At 48.9% G+C, this 18,915-nt stretch overlaps 1 protein-coding gene across 5 annotated transcripts in view; it reads left to right on the top strand.

The window, feature by feature from the left end:
• Window positions 1-18,915, top strand: part of CHD6 (chromodomain helicase DNA binding protein 6) — a 208,633-nt gene that overhangs the window by 185,399 nt on the left and 4,319 nt on the right. For 4 of the 5 annotated variants that reach the window (XM_030843581.2, XM_060284146.1, XM_060284145.1 and 1 more), the window contains 9 exons: window positions 1,653-1,713; window positions 2,437-2,653; window positions 4,231-4,439; window positions 5,543-7,126; window positions 9,904-10,055; window positions 10,637-10,843; window positions 11,853-12,305; window positions 13,931-14,125; window positions 15,094-15,213. In XM_030843581.2, the coding sequence (XP_030699441.1) occupies window positions 1,653-1,713; window positions 2,437-2,653; window positions 4,231-4,439; window positions 5,543-7,126; window positions 9,904-10,055; window positions 10,637-10,843; window positions 11,853-12,305; window positions 13,931-14,125; window positions 15,094-15,213 (3,198 nt within the window). The remainder of the gene's footprint in view (window positions 1-1,652; window positions 1,714-2,436; window positions 2,654-4,230; window positions 4,440-5,542; window positions 7,127-9,903; window positions 10,056-10,636; window positions 10,844-11,852; window positions 12,306-13,930; window positions 14,126-15,093; window positions 15,214-18,915) is intronic. The other variant, XM_060284148.1, reaches the window with a different exon arrangement.

The following is an 18,915-nucleotide window of genomic DNA, read 5'->3' as shown; positions in this document are numbered from 1 at the left end:
CACATCTTCTTCACCTCCTTCTGTTTCTCCCCCTCCTGCCCCTCCCTTCCTTCCTCCTCCTCCTCTTCTTCTTCCCTTAAAAACCATTCTTAGCTTAAGGGCCACACAAAAACAATCTACAGGCTGCAGATTGCTGACCCTTATTCTGACAGAATCTGACCCTGTGCTCCACCATAGCCGAAGTCATGAATCCTGGGGTTATTCTCGCCTGTCATTCACGTCAAAAGACGCAAGTCAGAGAAACAATAAGAGGGCTTCCCTGGTGGCACAGTGGTTGAGAGTCTGCCTGCCAATGCAGGGGACACGGGTTCAAGCCCTGGTCTGGGAAGGTCCCACGTGCTGCGGAGCAACTAAGCCCGTGCACCACAACTACTGAGCCCATGTGCCGCAACTCCTGAAGCCCACGTGCCTAGAACCCGTGCTCCGCAACAAGAGAAGCCACCACAGTGAGAATTCCGCTCACGGCAACAAAAAGTAGCCCCCGCTCGCCGCAACTAGAGAAAGCCATGCACAGCAACGAAGAACCAAAGCAGCCAAAAATAAATAAATAAAATACATAAGTTTGTAAAAAATAAATAAAAAAGTAAAGTTGGTTTTTAAAAAATATAAAAGAAAAACAATAAGATAGGTGGGAAAATGGGTGAAATACGTGAAGGGGATTAAGAAGTACAGACTTCCAGTTATAAAATAAATAAGTCACAGGGATGTGATGTACTGCATCGGGAATGTAGTCAATAATATTAGAATAACTTTGTGTGGTGACAGATAGAAAGTACACCCATGGTGGTGATCATTTCTTACTGTATAAAGATACCGAATCACTGTTTTACACCTGAAACTAATATGATGTCGCAAGTCAACTTTACTTCAGTAAAAAAAAAAAAAAAAGTAAGTTTTTGTGTTAAAAATGGAGTAAGTTGAAGACTCGCACTGTCTCTTCGCCCACACCCAAACTCCCACATGCTTTGTGTATAAGGAGCCTCTGAAGTTCCATTCCTGGGACCAAGAAAGGCTTCGTAAAGGACTCCATTAGAGCCAGGTTGACATATACTCCAACTTGGATAAGCTCTGTGCCTGTGATATTACTTCAGATTCTGAGCCTCAGATCATGATTTTAATTTTAAATTCCTGGAGGTTTGTGCCATCAGGTCTCCTGTCTGGAGCAGTCATGTTTTAGGAAAATAGCGTCTATTGCTGTGAAGTAAATGAAGCATAATGAACATGAGCATGACAGTTTTTCACAGCAGAAATCCAAAAATGCAGGCCCATGCTTTGTGAAATGACAGTATTAGACTGCAAGTGATGATAGTAAAGCAAATATTTAATTCTCAACTAAAAGAGTGCGTGTAAAATGTAGTTGCCAGGGGAGCATGCCAGTTCATCATTCTTAAAGCTAATTCTCTACGGGCAGAATCATTCCACACAATTCCAGGGGGGGAAAATGCTTATTTTAAATAAACTGCTTTCTGGCTCTTTTAAGACTCTGTGCATAAGTAAGCTTTATTCATCAGGGACTACCTTGATCTTTGAGATGCTCTTGAGCAGGGGATGTCTCTTGTGCATCTTTACTCCTTCTGTGTAGGGACTGGGTTTCTGAGTTGGTCTCTTCAGAGCTGCAGTTGTGCTGACGGCATGACTTCATTTATCCCTAGGAGAGTTCCAGTGATGGAGGTGATGGCATTTTTGGTGAAAAGAAGGATGACAGCCGGGCAGGTGAGACTGTGTCCTTCTGAAGGCAAAGAAAAGTAAGGTCCCTGTTTGTAGTTATCCTGGAGTTCATGTGTAATAAAAAAGAAAAAAATGCTGTTTTTTAAGGAGGCTCTTTTTAAAAGCCAATTAAGTTGACCTTCGTCAAACTCTGCGGGAGTCACCCAGGGAGCGGTAATATGGCTCTGGCCAGCTTTCTCCACCTGGCACTGAATTCAACAGTGAAATGAAGTCAGGATGGAGTCTGAGAGATAAAAAGGAATCGTGGTTTCAGTGATTTTTTTTTTTCTTTTGAGAAAAGTTAAGGGTATTTGGTGTGTTCTCTTGTTGGTTTGTTTTTCTGAATTCAGACTTAATGGAGGCTTTGATGTTTAGAAGGCCCAGCTACACAGAAGCCTTTAGTTCTAAATGGAGATGGCCACAGAGCATCCACTTAAGCCGATGCCTTAGAGCAAGGCCCTTGAGTCAGTTCTGCCCCCACAGACAGGCACGTTTGTACTGGAGAGAGAGCAGAACCCACCGTACCTAAAGCTGCTTCTAAAGTGCAACTGCAGCCCTTCCGGCTGTGCCTAGCTCCCGAGCTGATTGTTGAACAGCAGCTACTTCCACTAAGTTACTAAGTCAGCTTTAGTTTTCTTTAAATGAAAGGGAAGAACAGCAACCAAAAAACCCAGTTGCCTTTGTTTTAGTTCTGTTTGTAAATACTAATATCCTCACTGATGTTTGAAGCCCAGGATGGCTCCGACCCAGACAAATCACCCTGGCCAGTTTCGTCTGCACTCACAGCTCGTCTCCGACGCCTGGTCACCATTTACCAGCGCTGTAACCGCAAGGAGCTCTGCCGACCTGAAATCCTGGGACCAGGAAGCCAGGGATACTGGGTCCAGGAAGAGATGTTCCGGAGGTCCTCAGAGATGGATCTCATCAACAAGGAAGCCCAAAAGAGGTAAAAGCCAGTGGCCAAAAGGGCGTGCTGAGCTGCCCAATGGGTAAAGGTGACAAAGGGAACCCAACAGCTGGAGGGCAGGTGTGTCCAGTGTTCTCATATGGAGTCAGGTTGTCTCTGGAGTGAATTAAATCCAGCCTCCAACTGCAGTGGTGTTTTCGTGCTGACTCGGGAGTCTGGTGATATCTAGGACACCCTCTGTTCACAGTTCGCAGACTTGTGTGATCTTCCAACCTTACCCTCTTCCCTAAGTTGGACCCCAGTCTCTGGGGATGTGATTTAAACACCACACTAGCATGTATCAGATCATATTCTTTCAGCGGCAAAGTGAATAGTGTGCATTGAAGTTGTCTTATTGTAGCCAACAGTCCTTATCGAGCCTTTGAGAACAATAAGTACCATAAAATGCCAGCCCAGAAGGAAGGAGTTACTTGCCCATCTGAGAATTAAGGTAAAAATGGCTGCCTAAGGCCAGCACAGGCTAAGAACGATGCCAGGAGAGCAAATCAACAAAGCTGCTGTTCTTTGAGTCTTTATATCTCTCCGTCCTTTTGATGTAACATCCAGTGAATTGAAAGAATGCCACATAGTGAATTCAATTATTGATACTTCTGTATACTCCTGGCTTTATGAAATTTGGTAATTCAGGGAGTAGATTTCTCCCATCTAGCTCCAAAGAGAGAACCAGAGCCCCTTCTTCCCTGCTTCTCACTCTTCCACTGACCCTCTCACCCCTCTCCTAGCTGAGTACTGTGCCCAAGAGCCCCTGGTGAAGACTACAGTGGTATATAATAATCCATGTTCCTTAAGTCATTATCTTAATCCTGCAGGATATAAAATCTAGAGAACCTTCGTGTCCTAGGAAGGATTATCGTTGTGGGCAACCTGCCTACGTAAGACCAGGAAGGAAGCCAGTGTGAGATGGGAGTCAGGGAGGTGGGTGGCTGAGGGAGTCTACTCCCCGCTCTGGACCAGTTTCTCCCTCTGTAAAATGAAGGAAGTGAATTTAAGGGCTTGAAAGGTCCCTCCAGGATTCTGTGATTCTCTGTTGTCGTATGGCAGAATGTTTAAGCATATAGAGTGCTTTTAAATTAAAATCTTTATCTCCCACAAGAGGAAATGAACTAGGTAATTTGTAAAATGAATGAATCAAGGGGACTTGCCTGGTGGTCCAGTGGTTAGGACTCCATGCTTCCACTGCAGGGGGCGCAGGTTCAATTCCTGGTCGGGGAACTAAGATCCCGCTGCTCAGGATGGCCAAAAATGCTGTGCAGTACGGCCAAAAATAATAATGAGAATAAAATAAAATAAAATAAAATTGGCGAAGTAAGGTCTCAAGTACGCACACATGATTTGCAGGTGGCGGTAGAGGCTGAGGGGCTGCTGTGTTATAAGCCGCTCCACCCAAGTCAACCTGAATAAAAATAAACAGTAAAATAGACCCGCTCTGCCTGCTCTCTTGACTTCCTGGGCTCTCCCAAGTAGGTGCTCAGTAAGTAGTTGTTGGCTTTTTTTAACTGAAAAAAAAAAAACAAGAAAGAAAACAGCTCACTCTCCTTCTCTGATTCCCTCTCTAGGTGGACTAGGAGAGAGCAAGCCGACTTCTACAGAACAGTGTCTTCCTTTGGTGTCGTTTATGATCAAGAAAAGAAAACCTTTGACTGGACGCAGTTTCGCATCATTTCCCGTTTGGACAAGAAGTCGGACGAGAGCCTGGAGCACTATTTCCATAGCTTCTTGGCCATGTGCCGGCACGTCTGTCGTCTGCCAGCCTGGAAGGATGGTGGTGAGGACACTCTCTGTCACTGTATCCCAGGTGGGACAAGGAGAGAACGTGCTTATTTTCAAGGTACAGAGTTAGGTATAACTATAGACGCGGAGCCAACGTGAAGAATTCAGGTAAAGACCAGTGGGTTTTCACAAATCCATGGACTTCTAATCGGGTCCACCCTCATAAAATAAAATCTCTCTCCCAAAATGATGTGATTCCAACGAAAATTGAAATTCGGATTAAAATGTCACAGAAATATTAAGAAACTAATTACCTTTTCCAAAGTGCTTTTTTTTGTAAGTCTCATAGAGAATTATCCTACTATGAGCTTTGCACTTCCCTTAGATTAAATCTTAAATGTTTTCTCATGTGTTGACTTGTAGCTATGGAAAACTAGTGCCCGTCATTTAAACTCCCTGGGCTCCACTAGAGACCTTTTCTAAGAAATTTCTTCCTGATTGGAATTTGCAGCAGCTTCCTCCGTGTCCCTCTTCAGTCTCGTACTCATAGATTAACTCGCTCTGGACCGTATGACTGTATTCTGGGAAAATTGAAACAAATGTTGAGCCTATTCAGTGTGGGTTCTAGACTGGCGGCAGCATGTACAGACACCCCACCTTCTGCCTGCATGTGGCACACTTAGGCTGTTTTCTTTAAAGCCAGGGAGCTGCATAGATCGGAAAGATCTGGACCTTGGAGTCATGCTGACAAGACCTGGACTGGAGTCCTGGTTCTGCCACCTTGAGCAAGTTAGCTTATCTGAGCCTCCTTCCTCATCCTTACACAAGGTTAACGATGGTATAGCATAGAGTTCTTGTGAGAACTAAATAACAGCCGTAAAGTACCTAGTTAGAAGGTACCTAGTCCTCCTTATTGACCGGGAACTAATATTTCCCGAACTGGAGTTTTCAGGCTCTTCTTTCACCTTCACTGGTCTGTCCGTGTTTCATAAAAACCTTCCCTTCTCTTTCAGCTTTTCAGTTTAGTGGGGCCACTAAGGCCCTGCCTTGCTGAGGACCCAGGGAGTCAAACTATAAGATCAAAGATGCAGGTGCTCAGGTGGGCAGGAAGTGTCCAAGGGCCACCTTAAGTGACAGGCTCTGTGTTCACCTTTGCAGGCCCCCCAGATCCCAGCATCTGCGTTGAACCCATCACTGAAGAGCGGGCCGCGAGAACCCTGTACCGCATTGAACTGTTGCGGAAGGTCCGGGAGCAAGTGCTGCAGTGTCCTCAGCTGCACGAGCGCCTTCAGCTCTGCAGGCCCAGCCTCTCCCTCCCCGTCTGGTGGGAGTGTGGAAAGCACGATCGGGACCTGTTGATCGGCACTGCCAAGCACGGGCTGAACCGCACCGACTACTACATCATGACCGACCCCCAGCTGTCCTTCCTGGACGCCTACAGAAACTATGCCCAACACAAAAGAACCGACCCCCAGGCTCCAGGGAGTCTCTGTTGCCTTTACCAGACCAACTCCAAACTGTATGAATCTCTTGCGTATACTCAAATGAGCAGGACTTCCGAGTCCCTTGAAAATGATCCTGAGAATCTAGTGAAAATAGAAGGTAGGGATGATCATCTTGGTCCACTTCGGGGCAGCTTATCTGACATGACTTGTGAAAACTTTATTTCTAAAGTTCAGGATGTCATTTCCATCACCCATGATGAGAGTCTACTGCCTGAGTCCTTGGAGAGCATGATGTATGGTAAGAAAGCACTAAGCCAGGAGCCAGTCTCTTTTCAGGAGAGCCCAGGTACCAATACTGAGTCCAGACAAGATGCCGTGGCTCTCGCAACAAGCAGAGATGGCAACTTCCAGCCTGGTGGCCACGAGGCAGAAATAGCCTCAGGCCCCTCTTTTATGGATACATTAGAAGCAGGAGTAGCTCAAATGAACATTAAAAATGGAAAACATTTGCTGATGTCTCTTTCACAGGAAGGGGAACTCTGCTGCAGCGAGGCAGGGCAGAGACCTGAAAGCCTTGGGCAGCTGGAAACCAAATGCATAGCCTCCCCTTCCTTGGACCAAGGAAATGAGAGCGGGTTTGTTGACATGTGCAATCTGAGTGTCTATGACTCCAAAAGAAACCTGTCATCAGATCAGCAGTTAATTGATTTATTAGAATGCAAAAGTTTAGAAAGTAAATTGATTTTGGGTCGGAACCACAGTGATGAGGAGGAAGAAGAGGAGGAAAATGAGGAGGAAAACCTAGACCTGGCCGCAGGCACGCGGGAAAGGCCAGAGGTGTCGCCTCTTACCGAGCCCACTGCTCGTATGGCAGGGGAGAAGAGCCACAGCAGCTTTCTTGTGGACGAAGCCAAGAAAGGAAGCCTGGCGGCCAGAAGCCAGCATCCTGGACCGCAGGGCGCTTTTCTTCCCGCAGCCTGTCAGTGTCACTGCAAACACATGGAGAGGTGGACTCATGGCCTCGAGAATGACCAGTTTGAAGTGGAGAAACCCCAGGGTTACAACCCAGACCCATACAAAAGCAAAGCCAATAATGTCACAGTTGGGGGCGAGCTCACTGCTGTTCCGCCAGAGCTGTTTCAGGTGAAGCATGAACTTTTGAAAGAACCCTGGAAAGAAAGTGCAGAAGGGAAACAAGGTTTCCCTACATATCTGGAAGGGAGTGAACTCAAGGCGGAAGACGTGGATTTTGAGAGTAAAGATGATTATGATAGAGACGGGAACTGCCAGAGTCAAGGTACAGTGTGTGGGATCTTGTATTTTGGATAAGCCAGTTCTCGCAAGACAGGGAGGGCGCGTCGGGGGGGTGTTAAGGGTTTTACAGCTTCTGGAAGGGACCTGCTTACACTCACCGTGTTGTTTAAAAGCGAAGGTCACAGGCCTTGGTCTGAAAATGAGGCAGAGTAGCTTAACTCTGATCATTCCAGAAAACTGAGGATGATTGTAGGCAATCGTAGCACCTTGGCTGTGTCAGCTGCGTGATTTGGGCACGGGTTGTGTGCTGTTATGTGATAGATGCCAGATACAGTGTTGAGGGGAAGGAATTCGTTCTTCCACCAGGTAAAGTGCTACAAAGTGGGTTAAAGTAGAACAGCCAGGGAACGCCAAGAACCTGCAGTTTAACGGAGGTGCAGGTAATTTTTCAGGAACGCCACAAAAATACAAATAACTGTCATCTTTATTAAGGTGAGCAAAGACTGCACCATTTGTTCACGTGTATGTCAAAACCCTGTGTTGTAATATCGGTGCATTGGGTTGAGATTCCTTTAAGTAACTCAACAGAAATAAGAATAACCAAATTACATGCCACTCAATAAAAAATGCAGATAGATTTGATCTTTTTAAATAGGGAAATCTTAGGTAATGAAGGGATTTTAAAATGTTAATCTAGGTGACCCTGAGATTTGTATATACTTTGCAGGGATATGAATACAGTGATTAGAGATCCTGAGCAACAACAAATGGGTCTTAACTTTTTCACTGTTGTCTTTATGTCATCAGACCCAAGAGGACATATTAGGTGAACAAAAGATAGTTCTGTTTATCCTTGTCAGAAAAACAAAAATTACCCTGTAGGTGCCTGGCCTGGTGCCAGGGGCCAAGTGATGTTCAGGGATTCAGGCAGGCCAGCCCCTCCCCGCAGGACAGTGACTTCATCTAAAGAGGGAAACCCTGCCCTGGGTTGTCCCACTTCCTTTTTATTTTTGAACTCCCACCTTTGGTTTTAGCCTCATGATAACTTGGGAAAGGTTTTGAACCCAAATTAAAATGTACACGCCAGCCAAGCTGAGGACATAGAAACTGAACTGAAAGGAGCTTCATCAGCCTGTGGCCCCAGCCGACCCAGAAGGAGCCAGCCCAGACCTTGCCCCAGGCCACGAAGGGTCCCTGCCACGTGTGGAATTACATGTATACATTGCTCTTGGAACTCTGTTGTGGGGAAAATCAGCGAGTACTCAGTCCTGGGCAGTGTAGACAGTCCAGTGAGGATGGGCTAGAGGAGAGCTGTGCTGGCCTGGACTTCCTCTGGTGGCCGTGCCTTCTGGCTGGGCTGGGCTGGGAGACAGCAGTGAACTTGATAGGCTTTGGTGAGCATCGCGCACACTCGGCCGGGGGCGGGGGGTGTCCCTAGCACCAGTGCTTTTAAAGACGCTTTGACAGACCCCAGGGGTCTCCTCCACACATGAGATGTGGGAGAGGTGAGGCAGAGGGGGTTGCCCTATTTCTGAGGGTGGAGCTTGGCCGCTGAAGGAGCAGTAACTGGCACAGCTGTCAGGGCCAGCGCCCGGGCTCCTGGCTCCTTCTCCAGGGTTTTCCCTCACACAGCATTCCGCTTTTTTCTTAAAATTTAAGTTCAGCTTTTCTGCTTAAAGCCTTTCAGCGGTGCTCCCCATTGGATCTAGAATAAAATTCAAATTTTCTGTCCTGGCCTGCAGAGCCCAGCATGTTCCCGATGATCCTGCCCCTCCGCCTCATCTTTGTTGTACTTTTCCCCACTGCCTCCTCATCTTCCTGGGGGTCTCTCCTTCGACAGGTCCTCTCTGCCAGCCTTCCCTCCTACCAGTCGGTTTTCCCTCTTATTCCCTATCATGACACCTTGTCTCTTTCCCTTTATGGCCCTCACCCTGGTTTATAATTGTAACTATTCGTTTATAATTAGTGCATTTTCCCAACTGTCTTTCCCTCATGGAGCTGTAAGAGCCTAGAAAGCCAGGGCCACATCTGTCTTGTTTATCCTTGAATCCCCTGGCCTAGCAAGGCCCTGCTCCTGGTCGGGGGATGGGGGGGGGTCTCTACGGCCCCCTGGGAGACTTGTTGCACAGTCAAAAGTGAGACCACCACGTTTCAGAGGATAGACGTTCCGTGTCATTTCACCACGAAAGAGGTTCACAACTTTTCTTGGACGTTATGCTACACACAGTTCATTCCCTGTCATCTCCGTTAAGTGGATCTTTGAAGGTCCATTTCACAAGTGATAGTAAACATTCACCACTGAAGACTGAACGAATGAGTGGCATTTCCACTTCTTTCCATCAGTGAAGTACTTTAAACATTCTGGGTTTCTTTGCATCATTTTTTATATAAATCAGGTCTATTTTACCTTCGTTGTAAGTTTCAGGACTTTTCTTCCTTCATCATTAATACCAGCCTCTTGCTGTGTTACATTTCCTACACTCTCCCCACTTCTGTATCAGAGCATAATGTTCACTTTCCTCTCACCCACTGCACCAAATGGGAAAGCCTCTTTGCGGTCCTTCATCGTCGTCGCTGTTGTTCGGTTGTGGATGCAAACTCTTATTGGATGACTTGCATGGGTAGCCCTAGAGCAGGTCGTGCCTTTATGGCTTAACCGATAGAGTGCTTCTGGAAATAGAAAGTATGGTAATTAATAATTCAATTAAAAATAAATGAGCACACACTGGGCTAATTAAAAAACAAGATCAGACTTCCTCATCTTTCAGATCACTAGTATCTCCCGAGCGCCTAATTCATTTTTTTAACCTTCCTTCCTAGATTATCCAGGGAAATACTCTGAGGAGGAGAGCAAGAACTCGACCTCGGGCATCGTAGGGGACCTCAGGGACAACCTGCAGGAGGCACGGGCTCCCACCATTGCACAGCTGCTCCAGGAGAAAACCCTCTATTCCTTCTCCGAGTGGCCAAAGGTACCCAGAGCTTGCACACACCACCCAGAGCATCCTCGGCTTCGACGCCTTTCCTTTAAACCTTTTAGAATATTTCTGAGAAACAGACTCAGACAAATGTTTCGTATCTTTAAAAGATACTAGTTATGTGACATTAAAGATACATGCACCTAATTAGACCATAAGACAGAAGTGTCAGCTTATCTTCGTATTTACAGCGCTGTGGCTTTTAATCTTCGTTGTCTAGACGATACCATTTCTTTTTTTTTTTTTTTTTTTTTTTGCGGTACGTGGAGCACAGGCTCCGAACGCGCAGGCCCAGCGGCCACGGCCCACGGGGCCAGCCGCTCCGCGGCATGTGGGATCCTCCCGGACCGGGGCACGAACCCACGTCCCCTGCATCGGGAGGCAGACTCCCAACCACTACGCCACCAGGGAAGCCCGATACCATTTCTTTTAAGACTTGTAAAGTGAGTCCATTTGTGTGCGCCCTTTTCTAATCAGTTCCTTCTGGTTAAAAAACTTGCCACTTGATTTCAGGGGATTTTGTGAATTTGGGTAACTTGGTACTTATTCCTCAGAGCTTTTGTTCTTTTTTATAGGATCGCGTGATAATTAACCGCCTGGATAACATCTGCCATGTGGTGTTAAAGGGGAAGTGGCCCTCCAACCAGCAGTATGAGCCCTCGGCCGCGCTGCCCACCCCCGTGTTAACCAGCGGCGCTCGTCCCCGCAGCAGCCTTTCAGAGCCAGAGGCATCAGAACATGTCTTCAGCAGTGGCGCAGCGTTGGTGGCCCAGATGCAGAAGGTGAGGCTGTAAGAATGTTCTTGACCTTGAAACAACGGAGGAGGACGCTTTGCACTTCTTAATTGAGTCATTTATTCAACAAATACTGAGTGGATAGGAATTTTTTTCTTTCTTTTTTTTGGGGTCAAGCCATTAGTGTTCATTGAGGAATCTGGATTTTATCCTGTAGGCAGCAGAGGCTGTAGTTTTGGAGCAGGAAAGTGCGTGATGAAAGTGTGTTTGCAGCTCAACGGGAGTGGTGTGCAGCTTCATGGGAGATGGGGGTCAGGGAGGGGCTGTGCCTCCAGGGCTGGGAGGTAGGTGGGCATCTGAGGAAGAGATAAGTTCTAGACCAGCTTAGTGGCAGAGTGGCTCCAAAGAAAGGGGGGGAGTTGGCTGGCATGTCGTGATGACTGATGACTATATGAGGAAGGGGAGGCGTGAACAGATCGGGATGTTCAACACTTGAGGACTGAGAACGGTGGCAGCAGATAGAAAGGAGGGGAGTCAAAGCAGGCATGAGTTTTATTTGTGGTTTATAAACCCAGAGGTCAAGTTTAAGGACACGTGGTTATTGGCACACTAGCTCTCACTCTCAGCTGCACACTGGACTCCGCTGGGGACCTTGAGAAGCTCCAGATTCTGACTGAATCGGTCCAGGGTGTAGACTCGATATTGGCTTTTTTTTTTTTTTTTTTTTTTTAACTTCCCAGTTGATTCTGGTGTACAGCTGAGGCTGAGATTCCCTAAACTATGATCTTGCAACTCTAGGTATATAGTTCATGGACTAGCAGCTTTCACAGCATCTGGGAACCTGTTAGAAATGCAGAGACTCTCAGGCCCGCTGAGGTTGAATCTGCATTCCAACAAGCTGTCCAGGTGATTTAGTAGTAAAGTTTGAGAAGGTTTGAGTTAGAAGAAGTTCTGAGAAGGTGATTACTAGCCCCAAGGAAATGGGGCCTAGAAAGAGCTGGCGTTCAGCCACAGAGGTGGCGTTCAGCCCTCTCTTGCCACATGTGTGTGTTCGCAGGAGAGCTTCTTGGCTTCGGTATTCACAAAGGAGGAACAGAAGCACAGGCGTCCTTATGAGTTCGAGGTGGAGAGGGACGCAAAGACCCGGGGCCTGGAGCAGTTCCCCGCCACCCACGGGCACCCCCCCATCGTCCTCAACGGCTGGCACGGAGAGTCAGCGATAGACCTCTCCTGCCCATCGGAGGGGTCCCCGGGGGCCACATCCCCTTTCCCAGTGAGCGCCAGCACCCCTAAGATTGGGGCTATCGGTTCACTTCAGGGAGCCCTTGGCATGGACTTGTCTGGGATTCTGCAAGCCGGCCTGATCCATCCAGTGACTGGACAGATCGTCAACGGAAGCCTCAGGAGAGATGACGCTGCCACCAGGAGGCGGAGAGGGAGGCGGAAGCATGTAGACGGAGGCGTGGACCTCATCTTTCTGAAGGAGCCGACGCTCCAGGCGGGGATCTTGGTGGGTATATGAGCCACTAAGTACAAACACTGACCTCTGTACACTGAGCGACAAACCCTTTTTCCTCAGACACAACGCTTTTTGATTATGGATCTTTTATCCCTATTTCAATTGTCCTGCTTATCTTCTCGTCATCAGTTGCTCTCAGTCTCTTTTAGAAATAGGTATTAGTCCATCGAGGGCCCTTAACCTGCATGCAACCTGGAAAAACGAACCAGGAGGTCTCACCATTTCACACAGTAACAGCCCAGCCTCCAGTGTCTCGGAGCCACTGGTGATCCAAAGAGTAAAGCAGAAACAGGGCTGTGTTTGCAACAACGTTGTTCCAGGTCAGTGGGCTTTCCAGGAGCTGGGATTTGGGAGTCAGGACGTCCTGAACATTAATCCTGGCTCTGCTGCTTGAGCTGCTGGCCACCTTGAGCCGCCCCCCTTTGCTCCTCTGTAAAGAGGGGGCTGCAGCTTCTACCACAGAGGGTCGCTGTGAGGCTTCCTGAGGTCACACTAAGGTGTTCTCAGCTCAGAGATCCTTGTAAACAACAGAAAAGGGCAGAAACTGCACACCTGGTCCAGAGGAGTCCCCTCAGACTTCGTTTAATGTGTCGAAGACCACTGACTTCTCTCTTTGTATTTTGATTTTTCCCATCTATTGAATTTTGAGTCGGAAACAGGAATCACGTTTCATGTTTTCTTACTTGAAAAGGAGTAATAACGAACGGTACTTATTGAGTGCCTTTGCCAGGCACTGCATTCAGGGTTTTACATGATTGTTCTGTGTGATTTTCACAAAAACCCTGTGAAGGTGTTGTTACTATTCCCATTTTGGAGATGAGCAAACTGAGGCTTACAAGCGTTAAATAATTTGCCCAAGATTATCCAGGTGGTAAATGGCAGATCAGGGAACCAAACCAAGGACTTGGTTCTCTAGAGCCAGAGAGCTCTGCTGTATCGCTTGGTATATGTTTCCCTCTTAGACTTTCTATATAATTTGGGAAGCTGAAATGGCAGGTTCTTGCCCTGTCCAATCCTCCAAGTCTATAAGAAGGTTGTCTCATTTTTTAGAGGTGCAAAGCCAGTTTTCCTATAATGATTGTAGAATTCCAATGGAAGAAGTGAAACCTTTTTCCTTGGCCTCAGAGTATTTTGAAAAATGTATTATGCAGGTATTTATTCAGCACTGACGTTGTACTTTATCAGCAGACCCCATATAGGCATTGGGAATACAGAGATGAGTAAGACAGGCTTTGGCAGTGCTGAGAGAGAACTAGGTAAGGCAGCTGCAGCATGGTACTTTCTGTTGTGGGAAAACCTGTGACGAGTGCTAGGGGGGAGAGGAGCGGGGTGGCCAGTGTCACCGGGACTGTCAGTGATGGTGACAAAGACGGCAAGAGGGAACCTGAGCAGACAGGACGGTACGGAAGTCTACCGCGGAGACGAGAGGGGAGAGGAGCCGTTGGGTGGAGGGAACGCCCAACACGTCAGAGCTTCTGTGGGGGCTTCATAGTCAGGCACAGGCAGAGTCATGTTCTGGCGGGAAGATGCAAACAGCACCATATGTGTTTTCCTCTGAGAAACTAGTTTTCATTCTGTCGTGATGAACTGCACGTACTTGTCTTCCCTTTGTCCAGGAGGTCCACGAAGACCCAGGGCCAGCCCCCCTGAGCACCTCACACCCTCCTGAAGGGCCAGTGCCTGCCACTTCGACCCCGGAGCCGGCCCCGGTAGCCGGCAGCCAGGCCGAGAAAGCCATTCCCAGCAAGAGCCTGCTGGACTGGCTGCGGCAGCAGGCAGACTGCCCCCTCGAGGTCCCTGGCTTTGGCGCGGTGAGTGTGTGTCAGTGCCGTGTCTGACGCGAAGATGCTGAGGGGGGCCCAGGAGGACCAGGAAGCCTGAGGGAAGTCGGTGTCCACTGAGGACATCATTGTAAAGTGGAGAAAACCAGTTTAAATTCGGGTTACGTTTTCCAGTAACAGAAATTACAGCCCAGATCAGAATGCCATGCCGGAAAGTAGACGTGGAAATCTTACGAGGACAGAACTTGCCCAAGCTCAGCCCTCCCTTCCCCCAAATGATCACGTTCATGAGCTCACAGAGAATTCTTTAGGTTGCATAAGCGCTGCCACTTCGTGGAAATGTTCCCGTGTATTCTTTTCAAGTTACTGCATCTCCACTTTGAGGTGATGGGTTAGTTTCAGTTACTGCTCGGTAACTTTTCCTCAGTTCCTCTTACTGCCTCTGCCCTCAGTCCTCCACACTAAGAACCTGGAGGAGAGGGCTCCTGAGCGCCAAAATCTTCTCTTGGTTTTTTTGTTTCTCGTTTGCTCGTCAACCGCACCACCACCTTTGTCCTGGGTACATCTCATTAGTAAGACGTGGCAGGAGAAAGCTCCCAAGGAAAGGAGAAGGATGCATTCACAGATGCACACCCTCCAGAGGCAGACGAAGCCCGCCAAGTAGGGAGCAGTGAAGAGGGAATCCGAGACAGTGATCGGGGGAAAGCGGAGGGATTAAGCGGTGGCCTGGGAAACTGGTGGGTCAGCCAGGTGCTCTGGTCTGGAGGGCCAGGAGGCCCCCACAGGAGACTTGTCTTCCGGCTTGCTGCAGGAACACTGTGGCTTCAAGGACAGAGCCTGGCTGAGGGCCAAGGGGCCGTTCCCTTCAGCCTAACCTGACGGGTCCTGTGCAGAGGGCCATGAGCGAGAAAATAGCAAAACCAGCTGAGAGGCACCACCCTCATCAGAAGAATCTGTGGCAGAACGTTTTGTAATGTCGGTTTCCATTTACCTCCTAGAATTTTTCAGACAAACCCAAGCAGAGGAGGCCACGCTGTAAGGATCCTGGAAAATTAGACGTCAACTCCCTGAGTGGGGAAGAGAGGGTTCCTGCCGTCCCCAAGGAGCCAGACCTGAGGGTAAGGAATACAGACCTCGCGGCGGAGCCCGGCCTTACAGACTCGGAGAGAAAGCTCCAGCAGGGGAAGGCGGTAGCCAGGCAACCTTACCAGGGGGACCAGGAGCTGCAGAGGGTGATAAGCAGTGATAAGTGGTGTTGGGGTGTTTTCACCAGCAGCATGGCCTCCGTGGTCGTTTGTTTTCAACCTTTACCTCTGAAACTTTTGGGTTAAGTCTGTACTTAAACCATTCCCAAAGCCTGATTCCCAACCCGCTCCCCCTGCCCCGCGCTCCCCCCACCGCCCCCATTTTAGACCGTTCAGGGAAAAATACCTTTTAACCCTTATCAGGAGTCTGTTTCCAGCGTTTAACGAACTTCATTACTGGAAATTTTCATTTTCCAATCAAAGTTTTTCTGGCTACCATTTAAGACATTTCCTCCTATTCCATCCTTGCTGGCAATGAAAAACAGCTGACTCCAAGCATTGCCCTCTTCCTATTATAGAATCATGAGCCTGGAAGCGACTTCAAAGACATCTGCAGATACTTGTAGTGGAACGAATCTGAGTTATAGTTTACAGATGAGTACAAATTTGGAATAGAAAACTCGTAACCTCTAGGGGGCGGTAACATTTCAACCTGAAAATGTGTTGAGCTTGGGCAGATGATACACAAATGTGCTTTTAACCTCCTCAAAGTGCGCTCTGCCCAAATAGGGCGCTTCTGAGGATCCTCATGGGGCTCTGCCCTTCCCCAGGTTGTCCTCTGAACTGGCAGGCTCTCCTGAACGCCTTCCTTAGCGCTCTGCCAGCTACGGCTTTCCTGGTTATGAATTCCCTTCTTAGGGGGATTTCCTGGATGCCGTTTCTTTTTTTAATTCCAAGAGACCACCCACCCTAGTCATTTCCTGCTCGTTAATGTTCCCAAGGAGCTTGTTTCTGATTTGGTCGCCTGGAGGGTCACTCCTCCAGCAGCCCGACAAACACTGCCCTCGCTCATCCCCACAGGCTGCTGTGGCCACCGGGGAGGATGGCTGGGGCCCACTGCTTGTTAGAAGGTTTGTCGCGTTGGAAAAGCTGCCCTTTGCCCCCCTCTCTTGCTTTATCCTCTGGAACCCACACGTTAGACCCGCTCGTGCTGTACAGACTGATTCCGCATCGGTTCTCATCCCTCTGTCTCTCTCGGCCCCTCGCTCTCCTTTTGTCAGGAGACAGCCCCAGTCCTTACTTGGTGGAGTCTCTGACCTCTTGGTTTAAGGACGTGGTTTCCCCCTTGACTTTCTTATTTCTTTCTACATGTCTAACAATTTCCCTCACATTCTCTGGAAATTAACGTTCATCACTCCCCTGCAGATGCTGACCCCCTGCCAGAAAACTCATTTCTGAGCTGTCCTTATGAGCCAGCCTCTTACCAGAGGTGTGCTTTCCCTCCTTTGTTAAATGAACTCAGGCCCTGCCTCGGGGTCCTTTGCCTGCAGTAAGGCCTGAACAGAAAGCACGCGTCTGCCTGGTCCTTGGGACCGGAGCCTCTGGGGTGTGCTGCCCTCTGTGTCCGTCCCCTAGACACCTTACCATTTCTCCTAGAAACACATTCAGATCCCGCAAGGAACTTCTTCCTGCCTTTAGCCTTTTCTAACGTGTGTGCAGCCAAGCCCCACAGACAGCATCACACAGGCTGCGGTCAGGCCGCGGGACTCAGCTTTAAGAATGCCCCCTGGGGGACTTCCGTGGTGGCCCAGTGGTAAAGAATCTGTCCTGCAATGCAGGGGACCGGGTTCGATCCCTGGTCGGGGAACTAAGATCCCATGTGCCACAGGGCAACTAAGCCTATGCGCTGCAACTACTGAGGCCACACACCTCAACTAGAGAGCCCACGTGCCTCAAACTATAGAACCCATGTCCCCTGGAGCCCACGTGCCACAATTAGAGAGAGAAAACCCACACACCACAACTAGAGAGAAGCCCGAGCGCTGCAACTAGAGAGAAACCCGAGCACCGCAACGAAGATCCCACGTGCTGCAACTAAAGATCCGACACAGCCAAAAAAAAAAAAAAAAAGGGATGCCCGCCCGGCACGTAGTGGTCGCTCATCATTAAATGTGTGTACGCACCCGCACATGCCTCTTATTTTATACGTGAAGTTATGTTTGTTTTACATACTTGTGTGTAGTGGGGGTTTTTTTTGCTTGTTTCTTGCTGAGCCATTCATTTGACAGTAAATTGCAGAGATGCCATGTCACCCCTAAATACTTAAGCATGTGTCTCCTGAGAATGTTTTCCCCCATCACTATTACCACCATCACACACGTCATTATTAGTAATATGTTGTAGCTAGCCCATATTCTGATTACCCCACTTGTCCCAGAAATGTCTTTCAGGGCTAGTTTCTGGTTTGCTTTGTTTTGTTTTTAGGACTTTTAAACCAGGGTCCTCATACTGCGTTTGGTTGTTAGGCCTCTTTCCACTCAGGGAATGTTTGTTGGCCGAGCCTACTCACCTTCCTGGGAGGAGCAAGTAGGTTTTGGTCACCACCTCCTTCTCTGCCTCCGCCCAGGAGTTAAGTTTTAGAGCTGGAACACGCAGGCTTTGGAATAAATGCTGCCGTGTGTTGGTGAAGAAAGATGTTCTAGGGTTGGAGTGCCCGTGCGGTCATCCACGCCTGCAGCGTTGCTGAGCGTCTGCCCCTTCTTGTCCGCCTCTCCTTGCCCTCCCCAGACCCTCCCCAGGAAGAGGAAGCAGGTCAGTTCCCAGGGTGTAATTACCAAGAAGGAGAGCTGCCAAAGCCCGCCTTGCCCGCGGTGTGTGGTCGCCAAGCTGCTGGGAGGGGTGTCGGCCCTGGGTGGGCAGCCACGGGCTGGCTAGGGTGATGCTTGCACCCGCAGGAAGAGGTGGGGCCGACTTCCTCTGCCGGCTCGCCTCACTGTGCAGGGGATGAAGCACTGTTCTCCTCAGCCAGGGCTTTCTGCTGCTGCTCCCCCTCTCTGAAGCGGGGCAGGCAGCCAGCCTGGGCCTTCTGGGCAAGTTCCCGGTTCTGAAAGGGCCCAGCGTTGTCTATATCAGTGGTTCCCAACAAGGGTGGGGACATCCTGGTACCTGAGGAGTACGACTTGAACTTGGTGAGCAAGGCCACAGGGACCAAAGGTCCTGCAGGATGCAGGTTGCCCGAAGTGAGCTCTCCAGCCCCAGATGCCCTGATGAGCTCAAAGTAAAGCATGTTAAAGAACGTCTGCTTTATATATAGCAGATTGTTTGAAAAGAAGATGGAAGTGTTATTCATCAAGTTCGAGGTTCCTTTTCTTCCCAACAGAAAGGCTTCTAAGATTGAACAGGCCCTCCCACTGGAGAGTAATGAGGAGGGTGAGGATGAGCATTTGGGAGTATAAAGGGAAAAGACACAGCTGGGACCTTCCCCTGGCTCTCGGCCGTGGCTGGGCTACAGGGAACAGGTCTTGGAAAGCCTGTTAGTCAAGTGGTGGTTACCGTGGCCAGGCCCTGGGCTGAGATGGGCTTCCCAGCAGGGGCCTGAGGCTGTGGTCTCCAGAATGAGGCAATCTGCACTGATGGGCTCAAGATAAACCAGTGAGAAATGATACTTTTAGCCTGGCTCCGTCCATCACATCCAACCGTCTCTCTTTAGAGACAGGAACCAGCAGGAATAGCTCCCCAGGCATCATCCCCAGACCCAAGCAGCAGCTGAGGACAAACCAGCTTTCAAAGTGTCAG

This window comes from Globicephala melas, chromosome 15 (genome assembly GCF_963455315.2).
Source record: "Globicephala melas chromosome 15, mGloMel1.2, whole genome shotgun sequence".
In the NCBI taxonomy this organism is placed as follows: Eukaryota; Metazoa; Chordata; class Mammalia; order Artiodactyla; family Delphinidae; genus Globicephala; species Globicephala melas.
The sequence above is the reverse complement of the archived record's forward strand: the minus strand, read 5'-3'. Positions and strand labels throughout refer to the sequence as shown.